This window comes from Podarcis melisellensis (assembly GCF_964234715.1).
Source record: "Podarcis melisellensis genome assembly, chromosome: 3".
In the NCBI taxonomy this organism is placed as follows: Eukaryota; Metazoa; Chordata; class Lepidosauria; order Squamata; family Lacertidae; genus Podarcis; species Podarcis melisellensis.
The window spans coordinates 58222532-58244783 of record NC_138530.1 but is presented as its reverse complement, the minus strand read 5'-3'; the positions used below and the strand labels follow the sequence as shown (position 1 = coordinate 58244783).

Genomic DNA, 22252 nt, shown 5'->3' with positions numbered 1-22252 from the left:
AAATACCCATTTGAGAGGTGTACTTGAAAGTGATGGCCCAAGCAAGCCAGGAGGATGTTACTTCTAATATGCATTCCCATGTGAAGACATACTATGAAAAATTCCCTCTTAACAGGAGTATTTGTCTTCTCCACGAAGCTCTTATTGAATCTCAGTGTTTCAACAATTGAATTTTTCAGTGTTGAAAACACATCTGTTAGCATTAACATTTGCCCTGTGATGTAATTCTGATAAGGTGCTAAACTGATTAATAGATATCAAGTGAGCTACACAAGAGGAAGCTTTACCAGTTTAATAGGATACAAGAATCCAAAATTTAAACAAGAATGTAAGAATGTTTAAAAATCTATCAAACAGATGTTTTCAGCTATTATTTCTAGACAAAAGATCATACAAAAGACATAATTTATCAAGAGAAGAGCAGACATTAACAGCAAACGTTTAAATATAAACAAGCAAATTATTTTCAGATTTCTATAACATAATATCACAGCATAAATAACTAGAAAATGATTACAAATGCCAAAGTGGTATCTAAAAATAAGTAGCTAGGATTAACTGGTAAAACTTGCATGATAATATGTCAGCACCGCTAGAAGCCCTTTCTGAAAAAAGATTTGCTTACTCACTAACTTATTTTAGTAATTAATTCTAGGAATAAAATGAAGACAAAAGAATTGCTTCATGATTTTCACACTCTTTTCTGCCATGCAAAGCTTTCTTTCCTCAATGTCTAGTCAAACACATTGAGCAAACAAGTCTCATGTCGGTCTAGGAATGTCAGGGATTACTCAGATGTACATCTGAGTATGGATACTATCTACCCATACTCCTTGCTTACAATGGTATGTGAATCCCCATCCATTTTCTGGCACAACTAGTCATACATTTTATTTTTTTAAATCACAAAACAAAAGCTGGACTGGGGTGTTCATGTTCTTTGGAAGTGCAAAGCTATACTTAATGTAGTGCTTGTGTAAAGTGCAAGTTTTCTTCTTAAGAGAAATGTGCTGGAGAAATCCACAACCACATAACTTAGAGTAAACTGTTAAAAAGACTTATCAGTTCATGGAAGCTTAATAAGGGTGGGTGTTTAGTGACATCTACTGGAACCTCTGAACAGTTAGCTATTTGTATTGTGTTGCTTAGAAAACAAGTAGGTTATGGCCCTCTTCTGGTCTCAAAAGAGCATGAAATCCATTGCTTCATTCAAGTTCTTCAGTTTCTGCTGAGAAAAGGTCTGCGAGATCAGCTACTGTTAACACAGAGGCCTCCGACTGCTTCATGGAAGAACTAGAGTGGCTTTGGGGGATGAGGGAACATCGGAGGGGAGAAGGGAAAAATACATTTTAAAATATGAGAAATGTAGCTCACAACATTCATTAAATACAAGAGGCAGCTCTACTAAAGAGGTTTATGTTGCAATGATCCTGGTTGAAAAGGAGAGTCTCAAAAGCACAGCACTAGGTTTTAAAGGTGGACCAAGCTGTCTATTTACCTGAAGAAAATAGTCAAAAGTAGGTTTGCAAGGACAAGCTGCTTTGTGAACTGTGTTCTTTCTAAGCCAGTGTTTTGCTTTAGTCATTTTTGTATTATCAAGGTTCACAAAATTAAGTTGTGAAAGTTGCTGAATTTTATATGCAAAAGAATTTTATATTCTTTTATTGAAACAACCTTTGTGTATTTAAAGAACCTTATGAGAGTTGTTATCAACATGCTATGTTACCTGCAAAAGATGGTCAAAAACCAACTTAGATTGCTCTATTATCGTAAAAGCAGACTTACAGAAAAGGCCGATTTGTGCTTGTGAATGGTAAACAGGTATATAGTTCTCCACCTGTAACAACCCGCACTGATTTTTGTACACACTGCTTCGCATGTTACCTGACAATGTGGGCTCGCTATGAATATCAGACAATACAAAAATTCGAAGTAAATTCACTCTGTCTTAATTTTGTTTGGGAAAATGCCCCCAAGCCCTTCAGTTCCAGTAGCCTGAAAATAATGCCAACGAGGAGTAAAGTTTGAATGTATGTGATGGCAAACCACATCACTAGTTTTGATTCTAGGGCTTTCTATATACATGAAAGATCTGGAAATACATACAAATCAGAAGGACAAACCAGAGAACCATTACCATAGGATCAGTTTATATCTAAGTGTGCATGCCGTTCCTTACTGCCTAGGATTCAAATGTTTGATCCTTAGGGAAACTCTTCTGCTGTAGGGGTTTGATTTCCACAATACTTCAAAGGGCTTTATTTTGCTTGGGGAAAGCAATATTCTTTGGGCAACAAGCCCACTTGTTGCATTTGTGAGTACTGTGTAGAAATTCGTAATCATTTGTGACTGCAGAAATATCACTTGCATAATGCCTCCCCTTCTTGCACCACAATACATTTTTGTTAACATTTTTTTCTGGCTTCTAACACCATGCATATCTACTCAGAAGTAAGTCCTATTGAGTTCACTAGGACTTACTTACATAGCAGTAAGTGTCTAGGATTTCAGTTTCTATGTCTGGGGTAGCTGCCCTTGCAAATTTGAATAGAAATTTGAAAAATGAAATATTGTATAGACAGGCTTCACTTACCTCCTTTCTACAGTTTTCAGCATTGTCTGCATTCTTTCTTCAATTGTTGCTTTGATTAAGAATCTATGAACAATTGTGGGCCTGAATTTTTTTTCCGGGAAAGAAAAGACTATTCAGCACATGTTGTTACACTTACAGGGATATCCCTTACAAGTTTACGCAGTAGATCATTGTGTTCAATGGGCTTACTCCCTAGAAAGGGAGTTTAGGATTACAGCCTTCATAGTCTTTATTGCTTACTCTATAATAGCTCCAACAACAAGCATGTGATGCGCATTATAAACCACTTATGTTTCAGAAAATACTAGAATTATAATGTAGCTTTAGGACAATACTGGTTACAGAAATTTTGACAGGTGTTGACCAGCCAATGTCATAATGAGATCAGGTTATTGGCAAGTGGTTGGTTCTGCTGGTACTTCCTGTTTCTACTGACCTGCCACTTACTCGCAATTTATAGTCGTAGGCTATGTGACATCCTAACGCTGCATTTAGTTAATTTATTTCCTAGAATTTATATACCACTTAATTGTAGAAAACCTCAGAGTGGTTATACATACACTGCATTAAGTGGCAGTTAGGTGAGCCCAAAACAGTTTTGATCCTTACTTAGTTTGCCCAATGCGATGCACTCTGCCAATGGCCTGTAGCTCATGTGCTGGATTCAAGATAGGTTCTACTAGGAGGACATGTGTTGCCTCAATAATATTCAATCCATTCGAGCCAGTATGGAGAGGCAATAACAATATGTTGATCTTGGGATCATACTTAAATGCAGATAGATTTTCCTGAAAGGCAAAATAAAGAATAATATTCAAAACTTCACCAGATCCCTGTATATTTAAGAACAAATTCAGTTGCTATAAAGTGTGACAGACTAGTGACCCTTGAATCCTAAATTCTTTATAAAGACAGAGTGTATCTGAGAGGTAATGGATCATACACAACCCAAGAATACTTAGGGCTGGTGCACATATATCAATAACTCTCTCCTGTTAACAATAACTATTCCTTCCCTTGCAGCTCTGGAAGAATAATTTTCCTTCCTCACTTCCCTGCGATTAAGCAGCTCATCACCACTGCAGCAAAGGACCTGAAGCTAGTCAGAAGGGGTTTCAAAGCTTGCATGAAACAGAAACCTTAGCCACTGTTAACTTCACAGCAGCGATGAACATGAACAATGGGTGATTAAATTTTAATCCCAAGTTATAAACCAAAATTGGCTCCCTAAGCAGACACAAGACTAATTAAAATCACTGTAAATAATTAAAACACAATAATCAATCTTAGGCTAGATGTGATGTGAGAGTGTTGAGACAGAGAGAGCAGGTGTGCACTATACCTTAGCACAGGTATGCGGGAAGGGTGCCTGGGCATGAAGTACAGCTGCAGATGTATTCAGGCATGATAGAGGGTTGCCTGGCTGCTGTCTCCTTTCTTTCTGATGACCTCAGAGATTAAATGTGCTAGGTGGGCATGAGGGGGGCTTTTCAGATGGAGCTTGGTCCAGACACAATGGGGGTGGGGTTACATCCACACTCCTGAGTTATTTGACTTGCTTAGCTGCAATTAACAGGGAGTAGGCATTATCTTTCTAGTAGCTCTAAAATTAGCCTAGCTCTCTGACAGTTTAATTCTTTTTATTTCTGCGCCAAGCAAGTGCTAGGTGCTATCAGCTCAAATACAATGTCACAGTCTTCTGATCATTCCTTCAGGACAAGCATTTCAGCTTGCCAGATGGAACAATCTCCCCTGTTCTCTCTACCTCCTAGTCCTGGGAATTTGCCTCCCCCCCAGTTTTGGGGGCACAGGAATGCACAGGAGAAAGCTCCGTTGTGCAAGTAGAAACCCTTGAGCAAGGCTTCTGCTAATGGGACTTGTTAGGTGAATCCTGTCCCAATATGTTCCGGCAGACGTCTGTCCTCTGAAATCCTCATAATGTTACTCTCAAGACAAAGCAAAGGATTAAATTACCATCAGTGAGCAGTTGAAGAAACATACCTGAAATTTGTTAATTCCATTGATTTGAGCAAACTCCATGCTATTATCATATAGCGCTTTTGCAATGATATCGAGCACATCTTGCCACTATAAAATATAAAAAGAAGATATTTCCGTATTACAAACAAGATGGTACTTATCAGAGCACCCAGCATCTAAAATAGGTGGGAAGAAAACAAGAAGATACACTTTCCCATGTATCCTAATTTCATCTTAACTTAAAATTATCTTCATTAGTTATACCATCACCCAATCCAAGCAGCTTTGAGGTGTGTGTGTGCATTTACAATCGAGCAGTAAACAAAATGCATGAAATAAACAATAAATAAATACCATCTTTTGATTAATGTACATTTAATTTTTAAAACTTTTAGATATACCGTTGAGAAAACTAGGGATTTGGCTCCTGGATCTTTGAACTGGATTTTCTTTAGAGTCCTGACCACAGCTTCCACTTTGGTGGAGTGACTTCCCTTTGAAAAAGAAATTGAAGATTATTTTTCCTTTATATAGTTCACATCTGATTAAAGTCATTCAGTATCACTGTGTGTTTATATGTTTGTTTATATAAATATATACAGTGAAATTTGCCATAAATGATTTCCATAAAGAAATATATCCTATTTTTAAGAGTTACGTATAAACATTGTAAGCATTTCACAAAAATGTTATTCAAATAGAAGTACCTCCATGTGATTTTTTTTTTAATTAAAATTAATTAGTTGTGGACTGAGGTGCAGTGGAGCGGGCACATGCAAAGTAACACAAAATAAGACACGGGACAGCAGTATTGGGATTAAATGAGGCCACAACTTTTAATGACTACAGATGTAAGAAGGTTTTGGTGTCGGCATTGGGTGTGTATATTGAAATCCAATCAGCCCAATGGCTGGTTGATGGTTGGAGAGTATTTGGGGCTTGGCACTATAAATATCAACAGATTAATCAGTATGTTTTGCTCTCTAATGAACTATAAACTTCACAAAATCAAATTCAACTACCGGCAAGTTCCAATTGCCCAAAAATAAAATCTCAGTGATTAAAAGTTTTTTTTGTGTTTAAACGGACTGCTGCCATTTATTTATTCAGAACATTTGTTGAATGTTTGAAGTCCTTGGGTGGTTTACAGAAAACTCAGTTCAAACATAAACATACTAAAACATTAAAAGTCAGTCATTTGGTTTCCCTCCTAAAAATCTAGGTTTGTTGCCAGTCAACATGGCATCTAAACTTTCTTCCAAGTAAGAAAAATGTAAATACTCTTACAGGATGATTAGAAACTTGTATCAATATAAAAAGTTCCCATCTGTATGACAGTTTACCTTCACAGGTATATCATCTTCTTGATTTGCTGCTTCTGCAGTGAAGACATACGAGATTTCTTTATGTGATGTTGTTTGTCTGCAGATGGCACACTTGATTGAACTTCTGCGGGTGCCAACACTGTACTGTTCTATAATAATAGCTATACACTCATTGCAGAAGCAATGTCCACATGTCAACACTGCCCACTAGAGGGAGAAATAACAGCAAGTAAGTGCAAAGACATATGTGATGTTGGAGTTCACATGCAAACATGACAATGCATTAGAACTAAGTAGAAAATTGTAATTTTTAAACATTTGAATTTAAGTTCTATGAAGAAATCCATCTACAATGCTGGTTGCAATTAATATGTACACATTACTTAAGGATACTAAAGGCATGAATCAGGGAAGAAGCCAGTAGTGATGTTGCTACCCCATACTGTACACTGATCTCTGGAGTAATCAGAAAAATCTCTCATATCTCTCTCTCTCTCTCTCTCTCTCTCTCTCTCTCTCTCTCTCTCTCTCTCTATCTATCTCTATCTCTATCTCTATCTTTATCTCTATAAATGTATATACAGTTGTACTTTGGTTGTCGAACAGCTTGGCTATCGAACAAATCAGTTCCCGAATGCCGCAAACCCGGAAGTGAGTGTTCCGGTTTGCAAACGTTTTTTGGAAGCCAAGCATCCAATGCAGATTCCGCGGCTTCTGATTGAGTGCAGGAAGCTCCTGCAGCCAATCAGAAGCCACGCCTTGGTTTCTGAACCATTCTGGGAGTCAAACATTAAGTTTGACAACCAAGGTACCACTGTATCTACATCTATCTATCTATCTATCTATCTATCTATCTATCTATCTATCTATCTATCTATCTATCATCTATCTATCATCTATCTATCTATCTATCTATCTATCTATCTATCTATCTATCTATCTATCATCTATCTATCTATCATCTATCTATCTATCTATCTATCTATCTATCTATCTATCTATCTATCTATCATCTACACACAAGGAGCTTTTGATTATAAAGTCAAAAGAAAGGTAAAAAAAACTACCTTTAAAAATATGAAATCTTAAGATCCTCTACAGAAAAATCCATAGGTGAACTTCTTACCTGTTTTCCCAGTTGCCGTGCACAAATTGGACATGGCTCTGGATTCACTCCTCCAGTTGTTTTATCCTGAGACTATGGAAGTATTAAAGAAAACATTTTGGGTGAGCGAGTAAAAGTAAATTAATACTTAAAGTAATCTTACAAATGATTTGAAGCTGGAACAACTTTAAAGCCTGGTAAGTTTGGCAATTCATTATATAGGACCTGTTTGTAAGTATGTTAAAAATAAATCAATACCTGGAAAAATAAAAGCAATAGCTTGGATTCAAAGACTCATGTGTGTGTTAGTGCTATCCAGGTGTTCTTGTGCAAGCTTGTGGAAGACATCTTGCAGTGCAGTACCACAATTTACTTGGGATTACATTATTACAGTATAAGAAACATACAATACAAGCTGTAGCATACAAACTCCATTAATAAACTTGTGCAAAAAGAAAAATCTTTCCTGAATTGGGGTTACTTTCTCATGCTATGCTCTCTCTCTCTCTCTCTCTCTCTCTCTCTCTCTCTCTCTCTGTCAACAGAAGGGCATATTTGGATTCAAGCCAGTATTTTTCAGGAGTTATAAAACTAAAAGAGAAAATGCTGTCTGAGATTCAGTGATCCGCTTTAGGATTTCTATGAGAGATATTGCTTAAAAAGAATTGTTTAAAGCACTATGGTTGATGAATGCAACTTAAGTAGATGCACCATTTCTGTCCACACATGTGCACAGAAATAGTGCATCTACTTAAGTAAATTTCGGGGTGCGAACAGACACCTGGGGTGTCTGGAGGGTCCACTGTATACCGTATTTTTCGCACCATAGGACGCACCGGACAATAGGACGCACCATGTTTTAGAGGGGGGAGAACAAGAAAAAAAAATCTCTTCCTCTCTGCCCAGCGCCCCTGCAGCGAAGCGGCAGGAGGCGCTGCGCAGAGAGGGGGAGAATTTCCCCACTCTTGTTTTCCCCCTCTAAAACAAGGTGCCGTTTAAGGTGCGTTCAGACGCCTTCAGGCGGCTACCTTGGAAGCCTGGAGAGCAAGGGGGGTCGGTGTGCACCGACCCCTCTCGCTCTCCAGGCTTCAGGTTCCTTTCGACCTGCTCTTTGGGGCTGGTGGGGGGAAGCCCACTACCAGCCCCAAAGAGCAGGTCGGGGACCAGCGCAAAGGCGCGCGGCTGTAGAGGCTCCTGCCATAGCTGTGTGTCACCTCTCCAGCTGGGAGAGGGTAAGCGGGGTTTCTTTAGCCCTGAGCGTGCTCTCCCGGCCGGAGAGGTGGCGCGCGGCTAATAGAGGCTCCTGCCATAGCCGCGCGTCACCTCTCCAGCCGGCAGAGGGTCGCGGGGCTATGCTGTCTTCGCTCCATAGGACGCACACACACATTCCCCCTTCATTTTTGAAGGGGAAAAAGTGCGTCCTATGGTGCGAAAAATACGGTAATTTAGAGCTTTGAAGCACAGTCTGGAAGGTATCCTGCTTCTTGACAAAACTATACAAACATCTGCAATAAGCTATTTAAGGAGTCATAGTTTTGAGTCTATCCTGTACCCTTTAAATCCATACTGGACATACTTGAAAGAATGAGGTAAAATCTGCAGAACCTCAGCACAGCTTTTCTTGTCTCGGCTCCAAGAATCTCTTTGAGGATAATGCCAATGCAAAGTAGGAATCCCTGTTCCCTCATTTCTTTCTTTTAGATATTCAAACAATACGAGGGAAGATTAAAGAGAAAATCCTATCTACAAGGTAATAAGAGGGTTCCACGTAAATGTAATTTGGAAATGGTGCAAGTCAACCTTACCTTTTCCAAATTAGTGAGGTAGAGGAGCTGGCCCAGTTTCTTCTGAAGCTGTGATTTGGCAACTGCTTTGTCGTTCAGGAGTTTCACTCGATTTTGTTCTACCTAGAAAAGAAATGTAACCATTCAGTGATCATTAAGGCAATCTCTAGATATAATACAATAAACATATAATCCTGGTGTGCAAGTTATATCTAGTCCCAAAACAATGAAGAGATGCTACAAAAAGAACATTCAACAAACAGCAGGACTGAGGTTTTAAAGTCCTGCTTAGTGGCAAGCAGCAGTCCCAAATGGTGGCTTAATCAGCGCTACTGTATTTCGGATACAATGCAATCTTGTCACCTCATGCGGTTCAATTATGTGAAGAACAGGGTGGTTGGGTTTTGGCTCTTCTGGATGACGCACTCTAAACCGTTCTGTAGCCATGGCAAGCTCATCAATGGCAGACACGTGATCTCGGAGGACCATCCAATATTCATGAAGCAGCTGAAGGGAAGATAAAAAGATAATCAGCAGCAGCACGGTAGGCTGTGGTTAACAAATAATTCTGTGTCCCAGCACTAAGGATTTCAAAATAACACCAACAGAAAAAAATCTAATGGAAAATTACAGCTTTGCACTGTAAAATTACTGTACTTTGTAGTGCAAAACATATGCATACCCACCCACACAGGTACACAGAAGAAAGTTACAGTAAACTAGAAATTCTGTGTTAGCTATGAGTGGGAAAACCAGCTATTTTCGCAAAACTAAGCACACTTCAGTATGCACAATTCCTGGTTGTTACTGCTTTTAAAGGGTCCAAAGACAGAATAAAAAGCCTGCTTTCACAAAATAACTTAAAACATAGCCAAACTAGAGAAAATATAAGTCAATATTTTAAAGGTACAGTACTCTTAGCACATATATCATGTATATATCATTACAGTGACCTATGGAAGTAAGCCTGTATTATTATCATTCCCAAACTGCAGCTATGGATCCAATGCTGTGACACTACCTCTTGCCTAAAGACTACTTAATTTCTGCCTAAAATGAGACTTAACCTACAGCTTCCTAGTTTACAATTCATTCTCTTAGCCAACAGCTATAGTTTGAGGAATAAAGAACTATATCAACTTAAAAATGCCTTCACAGGAATCAATTTTCAGTTTTTAAATGCTGCTGCCATGCAGCACAGAATACGAGGCCTTGGTAGAGTTACCAGGTACAGTACTGCAAAGACTACATAGCCAATTGAAAGTTTACTAGTACTGGACAGATGGAAGAAACAAATGCACAGCCTTTTTTGTCACTGGCAACAGGTCTCCATATGTGTCCTCAAAGCAACCATATGTGAAGAGACAATTTGTTCCCCACTAGCAACACTAGAAGGACATTAATGTCATAAATGGCTGATTAGCACCAGTAATTTGACTGCCTGAATGACAAAGCCTCCATCCTGCACTTAAGGGTTGAGACATGAGCAACGAAGAGCCGGGAATGACATTTCAAAATGAGCCCTTTAGTTTAGAGAACACTGCTTTGGGAACATCTATAACAAAGAGCTCTGTGGCACATTAACCATTTTGTTGTGGCATACCCTTTCATTAATCAGAGCAGAACCTTTTGAGTATATGTTACCCAACAAATTTGGTTACATATTTGCCCACTGAGACCATTTACATTATGTGCATCTCCACACAAATGAAAACAACTGTGAACAGTGAAGTCAAAAGATTATGAAATGCAAGGGGTCATGGTGGCTTGTGACAATTGCCTAACACAGCAATAAGAATATACATACTGATCACACATATGAAATGTTGTGGTTGTATGTGCTATGTATTATTACCATCCTTACTCATTATTGAATAAATTATCATTGTATAAAATGATTATCTGTTAGGTAAAAGTTAAAGGTAAAGGACCCCTGGATGGTATGCTTTGGAACTGCTAGGTTGGGAGAAGCTGGGACAGAGCAATGGAAGCTCACCCCGTCGCACAGATTCGAACCGCCAACCTTCCGATCAGCCAGCCCAAGAGGCTCAGTGGTTTAGACCACAGCGCCACCATTATATATTGCTGTTTTATAACTCTTGTCATTATAATTCTTGTAAGCAGCTTTGAGCATGTTTTTGTGGAAAGGAGGTTTACAAATAAATCAATCGCTATGACTGTTATGCATGAGTTGTCTATATGCATATCAACCAAAGAACTTAAAATGCTCCTTATGTTCTGAACTTTTCACCATGATTTCTTCTGGCTGTTGTACCTTATATTCCTTTTTCCATGCTTCAAAAAGTTCCAAGAAGATGCTGCCCTCTTCAATTGCCTTGGCATCTATTCGATGAGCTTTGGCAAAAGACAGTATAGCTTTCAAAGAGCGCTCAGTTTCACTTGCTGCCCAGAGACCTCTGCTTGTGGTAGGTAAGCGGTCATCAACCAGACCGTCTTCATCTTCTATCATTTCTTCAAAGATTGCCATCTGTCCCTTTACACTTAAATAATGTAGAAGAATTAGAGTAGTCATCATATCTGAAGTCCATATGAATCTTAATAAAATCAAAGATAATAGGCAAACAAACGCTACAGTGCTTGATATAGTGACCTTATTTTAAAACTTATACCAATTCTCCTCACAAGAACACAGTGAAAGAGAACATAATTCACCTGAGTTTCACGCTCCCAAGAGGTCGAGCATCTCTCAAAGAGAAGGAACCTCGTTTCTATCCAGAAAGGATATAGAAGGTCACAGCAGAAACTGCTTTCTGATCTATGAAAGAAGTTTGCTTTCATCACAAGTGCACGAAAAGGGAGAAAATCACTTACGTATGGGAGAAGAGCTTTGACTCATATTCTGTGAACAATTCATCAGCCTTACAGAAGACACAGCTGGAATACAAGATATTACAAAGAGAAACATTTAGAAGATCAATAAACAATTAAATTTTCCAAAGTTTGGTATCAGTATTCTTTCAATTAATAAAAAGATTTGGAAACTAACCCCACTGAGATGCCTAATAAGAAATATAACATGAGAATCAGAAAAAATATATTTAGGTTTTTAAAAACTCAACAGGATCCATGCACACACTTGATTGCTTCACTTCAGTTGTGGGATATGTGTCTCATTATTAGAAGAAATGCTAATTGGAATCCCAGTGACAGAGGTCTAGGTGTTTTCACACCTACTTGTTTAGGGGCAACCGCACAGGGCGCAGATGGCAGATAGTGGCAGCCTCGATAACCTCTTTGGAAGGAGGGCCCTCCAGTTTTTTCACAGCCTCTCTCACACGTTTCTGGAATTTCTTCACTTCTTCCATTTGAGTTGTGAGCAGGTACTGAAGGCCTCTGCAGTCACGGAATCTAGCAAAAACAGGAAAAGTCAAAACTTTATTTTGAAATCACTGGATTGACTCACAGCCCATATACTGTATGCAACTTCTTCTGGCTGAATGGCATGAGGATGCAAACCTTACTTCAATTTTTTATCAGGGGAACATTCAGAACTGGCTATGTGGCTAACAGCTTGCAAACCATTTCTGCTTTTGACTTTTGGCAGAATGCAGAGCGATCTCTGTGAGTAGCCTATAAGTGAGGTAATGTGCCTATACAAGACAATTGCAGTTTTCTGAAAAGGCAAGTCAATGTAGAGCATACACCAATGCAATATATACCAAGATGATATTTTAAAATATACATACAATTCTACTTATTCCTAGAAAATGGTGCTTTAAGAGCGAAATGATGTAATTTAAAAAAAATAATAATGTTACGTTACAGAGCAAAAATAATTGCTAAAGAGATGAATGAATCCATAGACTATTATCTCAAACATAAAGATACACCTAATGCACAACTAAGATTTAAATCAACATAAAAGGGAACAGAAGACTTACATTTTTGAAAACCAAAGTTGTATTTGAATACATACATCGCTTGAAGCATTTTCAAATTTTAAATGATAGCCCAGATGTTTGCAAGCAAGCAGTGCCTGGGGCATGGTGTATGAGCTGTCACAAACTGAGTAAAACTTGAGAATTATGATAAGGAACATTACTTTGTAGCTGCTGACTTACTTGTCTGCCATAGAGAGTTTATTAGTTTGTTGTTTGTAATTGCTAGTAAGATCATTTTGCACCCGTTGAACAAGCTCCTCATCAATAGCATATTGTATTGCTGACTGGATCACATCCAACCACCAAGGTGAATTGGAGCGCATCTAGGTGCAGAAAATAGGCCCATAAATACATGTGCCACATCTTGTGTGATAAAAAGACATGCCTGAGAAACACACACTTTCTTGTGACTAAATACAAGACCAGCAGCTTTTCCCCAGGTAAATTTTGACACACTGCAGTCATCTTAGATAATTTCAAAACTGATTTTTAAATATAAACAATTGTTTAAGTATTTTCTCTTACTCTGTTTACTTATTTTTTGTAGCGTTTAAGACAGCGAGAGACAAATCAGTAGCTAGATTTAACAATGAAAAATAAATGAGGAATATTTGAAACTGTGGAAACAGTGCAATTAGGTGAGCATATCTCTTTAATGAGATGAGTACTTCCCCCCCTTTCTTCATATGTTACACCCCAAAATGAGGCTTAAAAGAGAAAGGCCTATTGTAGTGAATTATTTCCCAAGATCTTCCTTGAGGAGCTAAGTGTTAAAAACTGACATATTCTTGCCTTAAAGTTATTTTGCTTCTTAGAGAGAAAAGCAAGTCTCATCTGGAGAACTGCTTTTTATTAGTTTTAGAGAAACAAAGCATTTCCAAATTTTAGAGAAACAAAGCATTTCCAAGTGAAACACCATTTGTTTAAGGATTACAGAAATGACACTACCCTTGATCTTGCTTACCACACCTGGTATAAGTGATTGCTCAACTTACATTTGAAGAAACGAATGCAAATGTGATTCATTGAGGAAGTCACAGTGGATGCGTTTGGATGTTAAAATAAACCTTGGTTTAGTGTGTTGTGAATGAGCATACGTAAGCCTCAGAAACTCGTACTCTCCCCTCCAATGCAAAGAGGAGGAAAGAGCTGGCTTCTTTTAAACTAGCAGCTTGTCAGTTTGAATTAAACAAGATGCCAGGGATAAGCAAAAAGGGAAGTGAAACCTTTTGAACTCCTTGTGGCCATGCCAAGGCAGAAGGGGAATTGTGTGCAAGCCCCAGGCTCATTCACATCACAGTGTTATGCCTGAACATAGCCATCAGTGTTCATTATCATCCCAGCGCACAATGTGTCTTGTAGAGTGCAGCAGCAAACAGAGTGTCAGACTAGGCTCAGAAGGATCAGCCATGAGCTTCAGCCAATCATGCTCTTTTGTCCATTGTCAAGTGTGAAGTAAATTAGCCTAAGATGGAATGAGCTCCTTGGAGGAACAGAAAAAATCCGTGATAAAGAAAATTTGCTTTAACTATTTTATTTGGGTAGATTTATAACATTTGCATGTACTGAAGCTGTTAACTTGTATATTCATAGGTCAATTCATGCATCTTAAATGTTTACGGGCAGGAGTGAGGCAGAGAGAAACGTGAACATACATTATTCCGTACAAACTCTGTGGAAGAACAATGCATTGGTTGTATCTAAAACTGGCATGCACATTTTAATTCACATAACAGGACTTTGCCTTCCTCTCCTTCCTCCCTCCCTGTACCCACAAAAATCTGCTCTGGAGCAGACTTCTGAAGGCAGGAGTGGGGCTGCAGGGAGCAGGAAAACCACAGAGAGTCCTGTTGTATGGGCAGAAATTCACCTGCACTGTGGAAGTCTGTTGCATTAATGGAACTGCAGCATTGGATATAACCCACTGAAGGCCAATTTTCTAGAACTCCATTTCTGATCCACCTTGTTGCAGTAGGGAATCTTTTCATGGGCACATTTTTAGAGATTTACAGTGGTACCTCAGGTTACATACACTTCAGGTTACAGACTCTGCTAACCCAAAAATATTACCTCGGGTTAAGAACTTTGCTTCAGGATGAGAACAGAAATCGTGCTCCGGCAGCGCGACAGCAGCAGGAGGCCCCATTAGCTAAAGTGGTGCTTCAGGTTAAGAACGGACCTCCGGAACGAATTAAGTACTTAACCTGAGGTACCACTGTATACAAATCCCACATAGCTCACATATCATCAAAAGGCAGGTCAAAAATATTACTAAAATCTTACTTTCTTCTGGAGTTCATGGATTGTCTGTAGCACTGGTTGCAAAGCCTGGTGGGCTTCAGAAACTTCTGCATTTGATTTGCTCATATAATGCTGACGGAGTTGCTCACACTGTTTTTTAAATGATAGAGAGAGAAAGACACCAAACACTGAAATACCTATAACATTGTTAGTCAATAGTTGATACATTATTACCAGTGAATGTAGATGAAATAGAATACTATGTTTTTTAGAAGTGTGTTAGGCCATTTTTAATTACTTTCACTCTCCAGAAAGGCCACAACATAAATTGCTATGCCAAGCTGGAATCACATATGAACACAGCTGCTACCAACAACAAAATCTACAGAAGGACTCAAGAGACATTTGTGTTGAGATTCCTGCATCACAGGGGGGGTTGGACTAGTTGACCCTCGGGGTACCTTCCAACTCTATGATTCGATGGGCAACCCATAGTAAGTAAGACCAACCAACCATAGGGAATATTTTCTTTGAAAGCCATATTTCAGTAAGGACTGCCCTATCCCTAGAACACAGAGAAACTTACACAGCTTTTCTAAATAGAAAGGATATTCATGTTTATCTGGAATATCGCAAGTTTATTTGAATATCATCAACAACAGACGTAACTTACCAGTTCTGGACAACAATGAAAAATTACTTTGTCCATAATACTTATCTGGATAATTACCTTTCACATTGTGAATTTCAACTCTGGGCAGAGATCCTGTCTATCACCTTGTTAGTGCTAGCATATATTAAGCATTAGATGTTTTAATGGCATTAGCAAAATAAACTGATATTAAAGGTAAAGGTAAAGGTACCCCTGCCCGTACGGGCCAGTCTTGCCAGACTCTAGGGTTGTGCGCTCATCTCACTTAAGAGGCCGGGAGCCAGCGCTGTCCGCAGACACTTCTGGGTCACGTGGCCAGCTTGACAAGCTGCATCTGGCGAGCCAGCGCAGCACACGGAACGCCGTTTACCTTCCCGCTATAAAGCGGTACCTATTTATCTACTTGCATCCTCGGGTGCTTTCGAACTGCTAGGTTGGCAGGCACTGGGACTGAACGACAGGAGCGCACCCCGCCACGGGGATTCGAACCGCCGACCATACGATCGGCAAGTCCTAGGCGCTGAGGTTTTACCCACAGCGCCACCTGCGGCCCTTTAACTGATATTAAGGTATATAAAACTCTTAATTCCTTGGGACCAGCTTATTTAAGAAATTCACCTTGCCTCACATGTGCCTATTCAATCACTTTGATCTGCAGAACTACAACTTTTGCAGTCCCATAAGCTGCCAGTTGCGTATTTGTGATCGAGTTTTTCCATGTGTGGCATGTGCCTTGGAATTCCCTGGCTACTGACATTAAGAAGGCACCATTACTACATTGTTTAAAACACATGCTGAAAACTCTCCCATTTTAGCAAGCCTATCAAGAAACATCTGTTTTAAAGTTTTGTTGATTTTATCTTTTTTTTAAAAAAATAATCATTATCTTATGCATATTTATTTTTAATTGGGGTATTTTGCCACATTTTATCTGTACATTGCATATATATATATATATATATATATATATATATATATATGCAGGTTTTGGTGTCCTCGGGTGTCTTCCCGTGTAAAAGTTGGGGTGTCTAGGCGACGTTTCGACGAGGTCTCACTCGTCATCTTCAGGCTGGTGCTTTCGGCTTCTTGTTACTGGAACAGAGCAGGATCTCAGTGTTTGAGTTCCTATAAATATTGTTGAGGGGGTGTGGTGTATAGCCTCCAATGTTCTGGGCAGAGAGGAAGTTCCCAGGCTAGTGTGCCTTTTCTTCTTTTGTTCCTTAATTACTTGAGGGATATCTTGAGTGATTTCTTGAGTGATATCCTGAGTACCACTTAGGTGGGTCACAGCTCGCCCCTATACACGAAGCCAAGCCAGAGCACAACTAAGTGCAGTACAGCCATCTTCTCAGAAAAACTCTTCACAAAGTTCAAGAGGTCAAGACACAAAGACTTTAGCAACTAATCCACACCTAATGACCCACCTAAGTGGTACTCAGGATATCACTCAAGAAATCACTCAAGATATCCCTCAAGTAATTAAGGAACAAAAGAAGAAAAGGCACACTAGCCTGGGAACTTCCTCTCTGCCCAGAACATTGGAGGCTATACACCACACCCCCTCAACAGTATTTATAGGAACTCAAACACTGAGATCCTGCTCTGTTCCAGTAACAAGAAGCCGAAAGCACCAGCCTGAAGATGACGAGTGAGACCTCGTCGAAACGTCGCCTAGACACCCCAACTTTTACACGGGAAGACACCCGAGGACACCAAAACCTGCATGCATATATATATATATATATATATATATATATATATATATATATATCAAGCCATTTATGAATTTTCCAAATAAAGTTAATAAATAATGCTCCTTTGTACAACCTGAAACATTACTTAGGCAATTGTAGTAGCTAGCAAAGGATGATAAAAGAAAGACCTTGCCAGGGTTTGAGGGTGTGCCTAGCTGGCTCTTCTCTATCGGCAATCAACTGAAGGTAGAACAGCCTCACCTAAGCAAGACAAAAACTTACCAGCCTCCTGAGTGGATGCCATCATTTTTAGTGTGTACTTTCATGCAATCTTGCCTTCAAACCATTGTTCCTATCCAAAAGGACTTGCTTGTTATCCCTATTAATTCTTATTCAACTATAACACTACAACTATTGCCACTAATTCCCACTTTGTGTTCCAATTCTACAGTTTGTTCTTCATTAAATGTCACATCCTTGTTTTCATCATCTGTGAAAGGTTACTTGGTCAGCTTCAAAACATCTGATCTATTGGTATTCATTCTTGCCTTGCTAGTTTTTCAGCTTCAGCTATCCCAGCCAAACTTTTATCCAGGCCCTGATAAACCTCAGGTCCTAATTGTACAGTGACTGGCCCTGTCTTGTCCCTCTTACCTAAAGGCAGTCCTTTAAATGTACCAATCAATTCAATTAGCTTCAATTTCACAACCATAAACTCTTTCTCTTATTATTAACAGCCCAGTATGGTTAGTGGAGGTTTGAGAAGAACTGCATTAACTCTACAACAATAGCCAGGATAAGGTTATGAAGACGTTAAGCACAGCAGTCTCCATAAGGAAACTATTCATTTGTTCTTGCAACTTGTTACTGACAGTTGTGACCTTGAAAGTGCACTACAGCTGCATATGGAAAGATATGGCAAACATGGAATTTCCTTACATTTGACCATAGGATTGTAAGCATTTCTGTAAAGAATTACATTCTTTTATAAATTCTTTTGCAGGAAGTATTCCTAAACACACTGAAGTGCACACAGTGTACAATCACCTCTTCTTGAAGCCTGCTATCGCGCAAAGTGGGCGATATCCCAGGATGCTTTCCTGCCAGAAGCTCCATCAGGTTGTGCGTAGAATGAAGTCTCTGCGTTTGTCAATACACAAGGCAGCAGTGATTAAGTTTGACGTATGGTGACAATTACAAACAAAAAGCAGTTTAAATTGGCAGTAGAATCCCCACAGAAACATGAATACACTACCACACAGAACTACCGTATATACTTGTGTATAAGCTGACCTTTTCAGCACATTTTTTAATGCTGAAAAAGCCCCCCATGGCTTATACTCAAGTGAGGGTCCCACCCGAGTGCATTTATGACAGTGGCAAAAGTGGAGGAGCACCCTAGGTAGGCAGGGGTACGGGAGGGGCTGGGGGGGAGAGTTTGTGGTGTGGCGAACCAACTTATACTCAAGTCAATAAGTTTCCCCAGTTTTTGAGGTAAAATTAGGTGCCTCGGCTTATATTTGGGTCAGCTTATACTCGTGTATATACGGTAAATAATCTTCTACCCATATCTCAAAGTTATGGCAGTATACACTTATTCATGTTATACAAAAAAGAACAGTACAGGTGACTCCCCATTTATGTGGGGGTTACATTCCGAACCCCAGTGCACATACGTGAAACTGTGTAAGCAGCCTTCGAAGATTTAAAAAACAGCTGAGTGTCTTTGAAAAGCTCTCTGCAAAATCTATGTGGGCAAGTAGGGTCAAAAACATTCTGAAATTATGTGCTTGGCTGGTGGGCATCTCTGTCCCACTATTAAACTTGGTCCACTGGCCAGATCCTGTTCTCTACTCCTGTAATAGTGTAATAAACTGACTCCTGTACCTTAAAGAACTATAGGTGCCCACAGGTATTCCATAGTGAGGCTTTAAAAAAACAACACCATCACCAGCTGAAAGGCCTAGCTCACTGTTTACATTGTTCATCTGGTCCCATAGATTGAGTATTACTGTTCACAATATTTATATTCTGGTCTTCCATACTTCCAGGGTGCTAAACAATTATGAGATCCCTGTGAAGAAATCATAGTTTTTACTGGCAGTATACGCACTAGTTGCAACCCAATGCTTGCCTAGCACCTGCCTATTCGTATGTGAAGTTGGATGTAACACTATTTCAAACAGAGGAATTAGTTTTCCTCTTATGGATAGATTGAACTAAACTGATGCAAAATATAAGCTGGTTCCTAAATATCAGAATATATGCCTGGTGACAATGATGATTTTTGAAAGTTGACAACATTACCAGGTCTCTCTTGGCAAAAGAGGTTGGTACTTGATGGCTGATCAGGTGATCAATCTTTTAGCTCATGAACAGACATAAAAGCCAAGAAAAAGGCAAAAAAAGTTCCACAAAATTTCTGTACTAGTTTAAAGAGTGCCTTCAGAGATTATGCACATACTTGCAATGAATCTGTTTTGAGCTTCTCTTTGTGCTCTTCAGAGGAACGCAGCACCTCTCGATACATATCTGCTGCCAATGCATATTCACCTGAAAAATTTGCATATTTCAGATTGGAGTATTGGGATTTCTGTCTTTCAAATGTCTAATTACCTACAACTGTACACGCAGTGCCATCAGGATTTCTTAGTAAGCACTTTAATTAGAGACATCTATGCTGAATAAACAAATTATAACTGAAAAGGAGTTGGAAAATAAATTTCCAACTGTGAAAACAAAGCTAAAACACAGAATTCTACTACTACCACCGTGATTTTTCATTCCAGGGAAGTAGAAGCAATGAGAACCCTCTACCCACCCTGGAAATGGAAGATACAGACACTTTCTATGTCTGTTCCCAAACAGAAATAATTCCCTATTTCCAACACTTAGAAACGTCACTGTAAAGTATTATATTAAATTGTTTGGCTATTTACATATGGAAGCTTGGCAGAGACAGACCAGCAAACATATTGTAGCATTAAGATCAAAACAGTAAAATTGTGTATGCAGCCACTGATAAAGTTAGCATATTTTTAAAATGTTGTAAAAATATTTTTTGAGATAAGAAATATAAAATAAAGCTGTATATAGTCACTATTCCCTGTTAGATTCAAGTATTTCTTATGCTGATCCAGAGTTGTGTGCTGGGTCACCAGACTTTTGAGTGGGCCTGTAAAACTGCCCTCCTCTTTGCTGACTGCTTTAAAAAGGCATGCAAGTATTTCCTCAAGTGCCATCTTAATTTCTGATTAAATTTCTCTTCCTGCATCTTGGTGTACCAAGTCTACCTTGAAGTAATATTTCAGTGACTTACACCTCCTAACCTTCCACAGACTTACAATTCTGCAGCTTTGCTTGCAACTATAGTACAAATGTCATTTCTTGAGTATCCTGAACATACACATTTTCCTTTAGGATTTACCAGTAACTCTACTAAAAAAATGCCTAAACACCTGGGCTGGTACTTAACTATTTAAGAAACAACCAACAGATTCCACAGCTAGCCCAATTTAGTTTGGTACTCAGAGCCAAGGGATATTCGTAGTTAGCAAGTGGCTAGATTACAGAGGCTTATATTTTGATTAGAGGAAACTGAGGCAAAACAAATCAGCCCTCTGGATTTAGTCTGAATTAACCAAATAGTAAAGATCTCTCTCTCTCTCTCTCTCTCTCTCTCTCTCTCTCTCTCTCTCTCTCTCTCTCTCTCTCAATAAAAATAAAATATATGAGTGCTACTGCACTCATAAGAACTACACCAAACTATTATGAGCCAATTTTACCTTTAATAATATGAATACCAGCTAATCCATTCAAAGCACACACCAGTTGCCTATGGACTTCCTCACATTCTGTTCGACATTTTTTCTGTAGTGATGTTAGAAGCTCCTCCATTGTCATTGTGCTGGAATAGAGACCCAAAGCAGGCATTCAATATGCATCAGAGGTCATAAGCCCACCTTTTCAAGAATGTACTTTTTATAACAATAATAAACCGAAAGGGCTAGCAACTGGTATAATTCAAAAATGATGCTGTTCTACTGCTATTATTTTATATTTTTACAAAATATATTCCATTTAATATACAGAAAAAAATAAGGATGCAATCCTTGCCTAGATGCCTTGTAATCCACACTATATGCAAAAGTGTGGTGAGAGACTATAATGACTGACTTGACATGACCAAGTAACATGACCTTAGTGACACAACAAATAGTGGAATGGCACTGCTAGCCTACAGGAGAGGGGGACAAGTAACTGCAGTTGGGATTGTTACCCTGAAGAAGGGTCTCCTCCTTTTCCCCCAGTCCATGCTGCTCAAGGTCTCATGATGCCATTGGCGAAGCCAAATAATCTTCATTATTTGACACACAGCCCCAAACTCTCCACTGGACCTGCTATGCCGGCCCATGGAAAAGGGAGAAACACTTAAAAAACATTCCAGTCTGGGCTTGTTGATGGTGACAACGTTCAACTCAGCTTTTTAAAAAAAATTTAAATGGTGTGGACAGTACACTGCTATCTCATAATCTGATGAAAAGTGGAATGAGAAGGAACAGAAACCTGCAGAAGGCTTCCAGGTAGAAGCACCCTATCAGAGAAGCAGATTGTTCTAAGAATATAAGAGGAGCCCATCTGGACCAGAGCAAAGGCTATCTAGTCTCGCATTCTGTTCTCACCGAGCCAGCCAGATTATCTATGAAGTCCACAAGCAGGATATGAGAGCAACAGTACTCTCATGTTCACATTCCCCAGGCACAATACAGGGCCAGAGTGGGAGAAACAGAGAAAGTAGTCATTGTTCACTGTCAGGTTCAAATTGTAAAAATAAAAAAAAATGCTGATTTCTAAAAGACATGCTGTGAGGAAAAGGATATACATTGAACAACAGGCAAAGAAACCTGATGTCATTCTATATCTAAACCAAGAGACTGGTCCAGGCTATTATGTGGATAAAAGACAACCTGGGACCC

General features: G+C 39.1%; 1 protein-coding gene across 2 annotated transcripts in view; it reads right to left on the bottom strand.

Moving 5' to 3' along the window:
• Positions 1-277: 277 nt before the first annotated feature.
• The window catches only part of SHPRH (SNF2 histone linker PHD RING helicase), a 47607-nt gene continuing 25632 nt past the window's right edge, over positions 278-22252 (bottom strand). For both annotated transcript variants that reach the window (XM_081905120.1, XM_081905121.1), the window contains exons 14-30: positions 21062-21183; positions 19741-19829; positions 18324-18416; positions 14973-15080; positions 12870-13012; positions 11983-12156; positions 11620-11682; positions 11063-11288; positions 9151-9294; positions 8809-8910; positions 7025-7096; positions 5917-6105; positions 4975-5067; positions 4595-4681; positions 3203-3381; positions 2594-2674; positions 278-1302 (exon numbers count right to left, since the gene is read on the bottom strand). In XM_081905120.1, the coding sequence (XP_081761246.1) occupies positions 1206-1302; positions 2594-2674; positions 3203-3381; positions 4595-4681; positions 4975-5067; positions 5917-6105; positions 7025-7096; positions 8809-8910; positions 9151-9294; positions 11063-11288; positions 11620-11682; positions 11983-12156; positions 12870-13012; positions 14973-15080; positions 18324-18416; positions 19741-19829; positions 21062-21183 (2062 nt within the window). In that variant the 3' untranslated portion in view covers positions 278-1205. The remainder of the gene's footprint in view (positions 1303-2593; positions 2675-3202; positions 3382-4594; positions 4682-4974; positions 5068-5916; positions 6106-7024; positions 7097-8808; positions 8911-9150; positions 9295-11062; positions 11289-11619; positions 11683-11982; positions 12157-12869; positions 13013-14972; positions 15081-18323; positions 18417-19740; positions 19830-21061; positions 21184-22252) is intronic.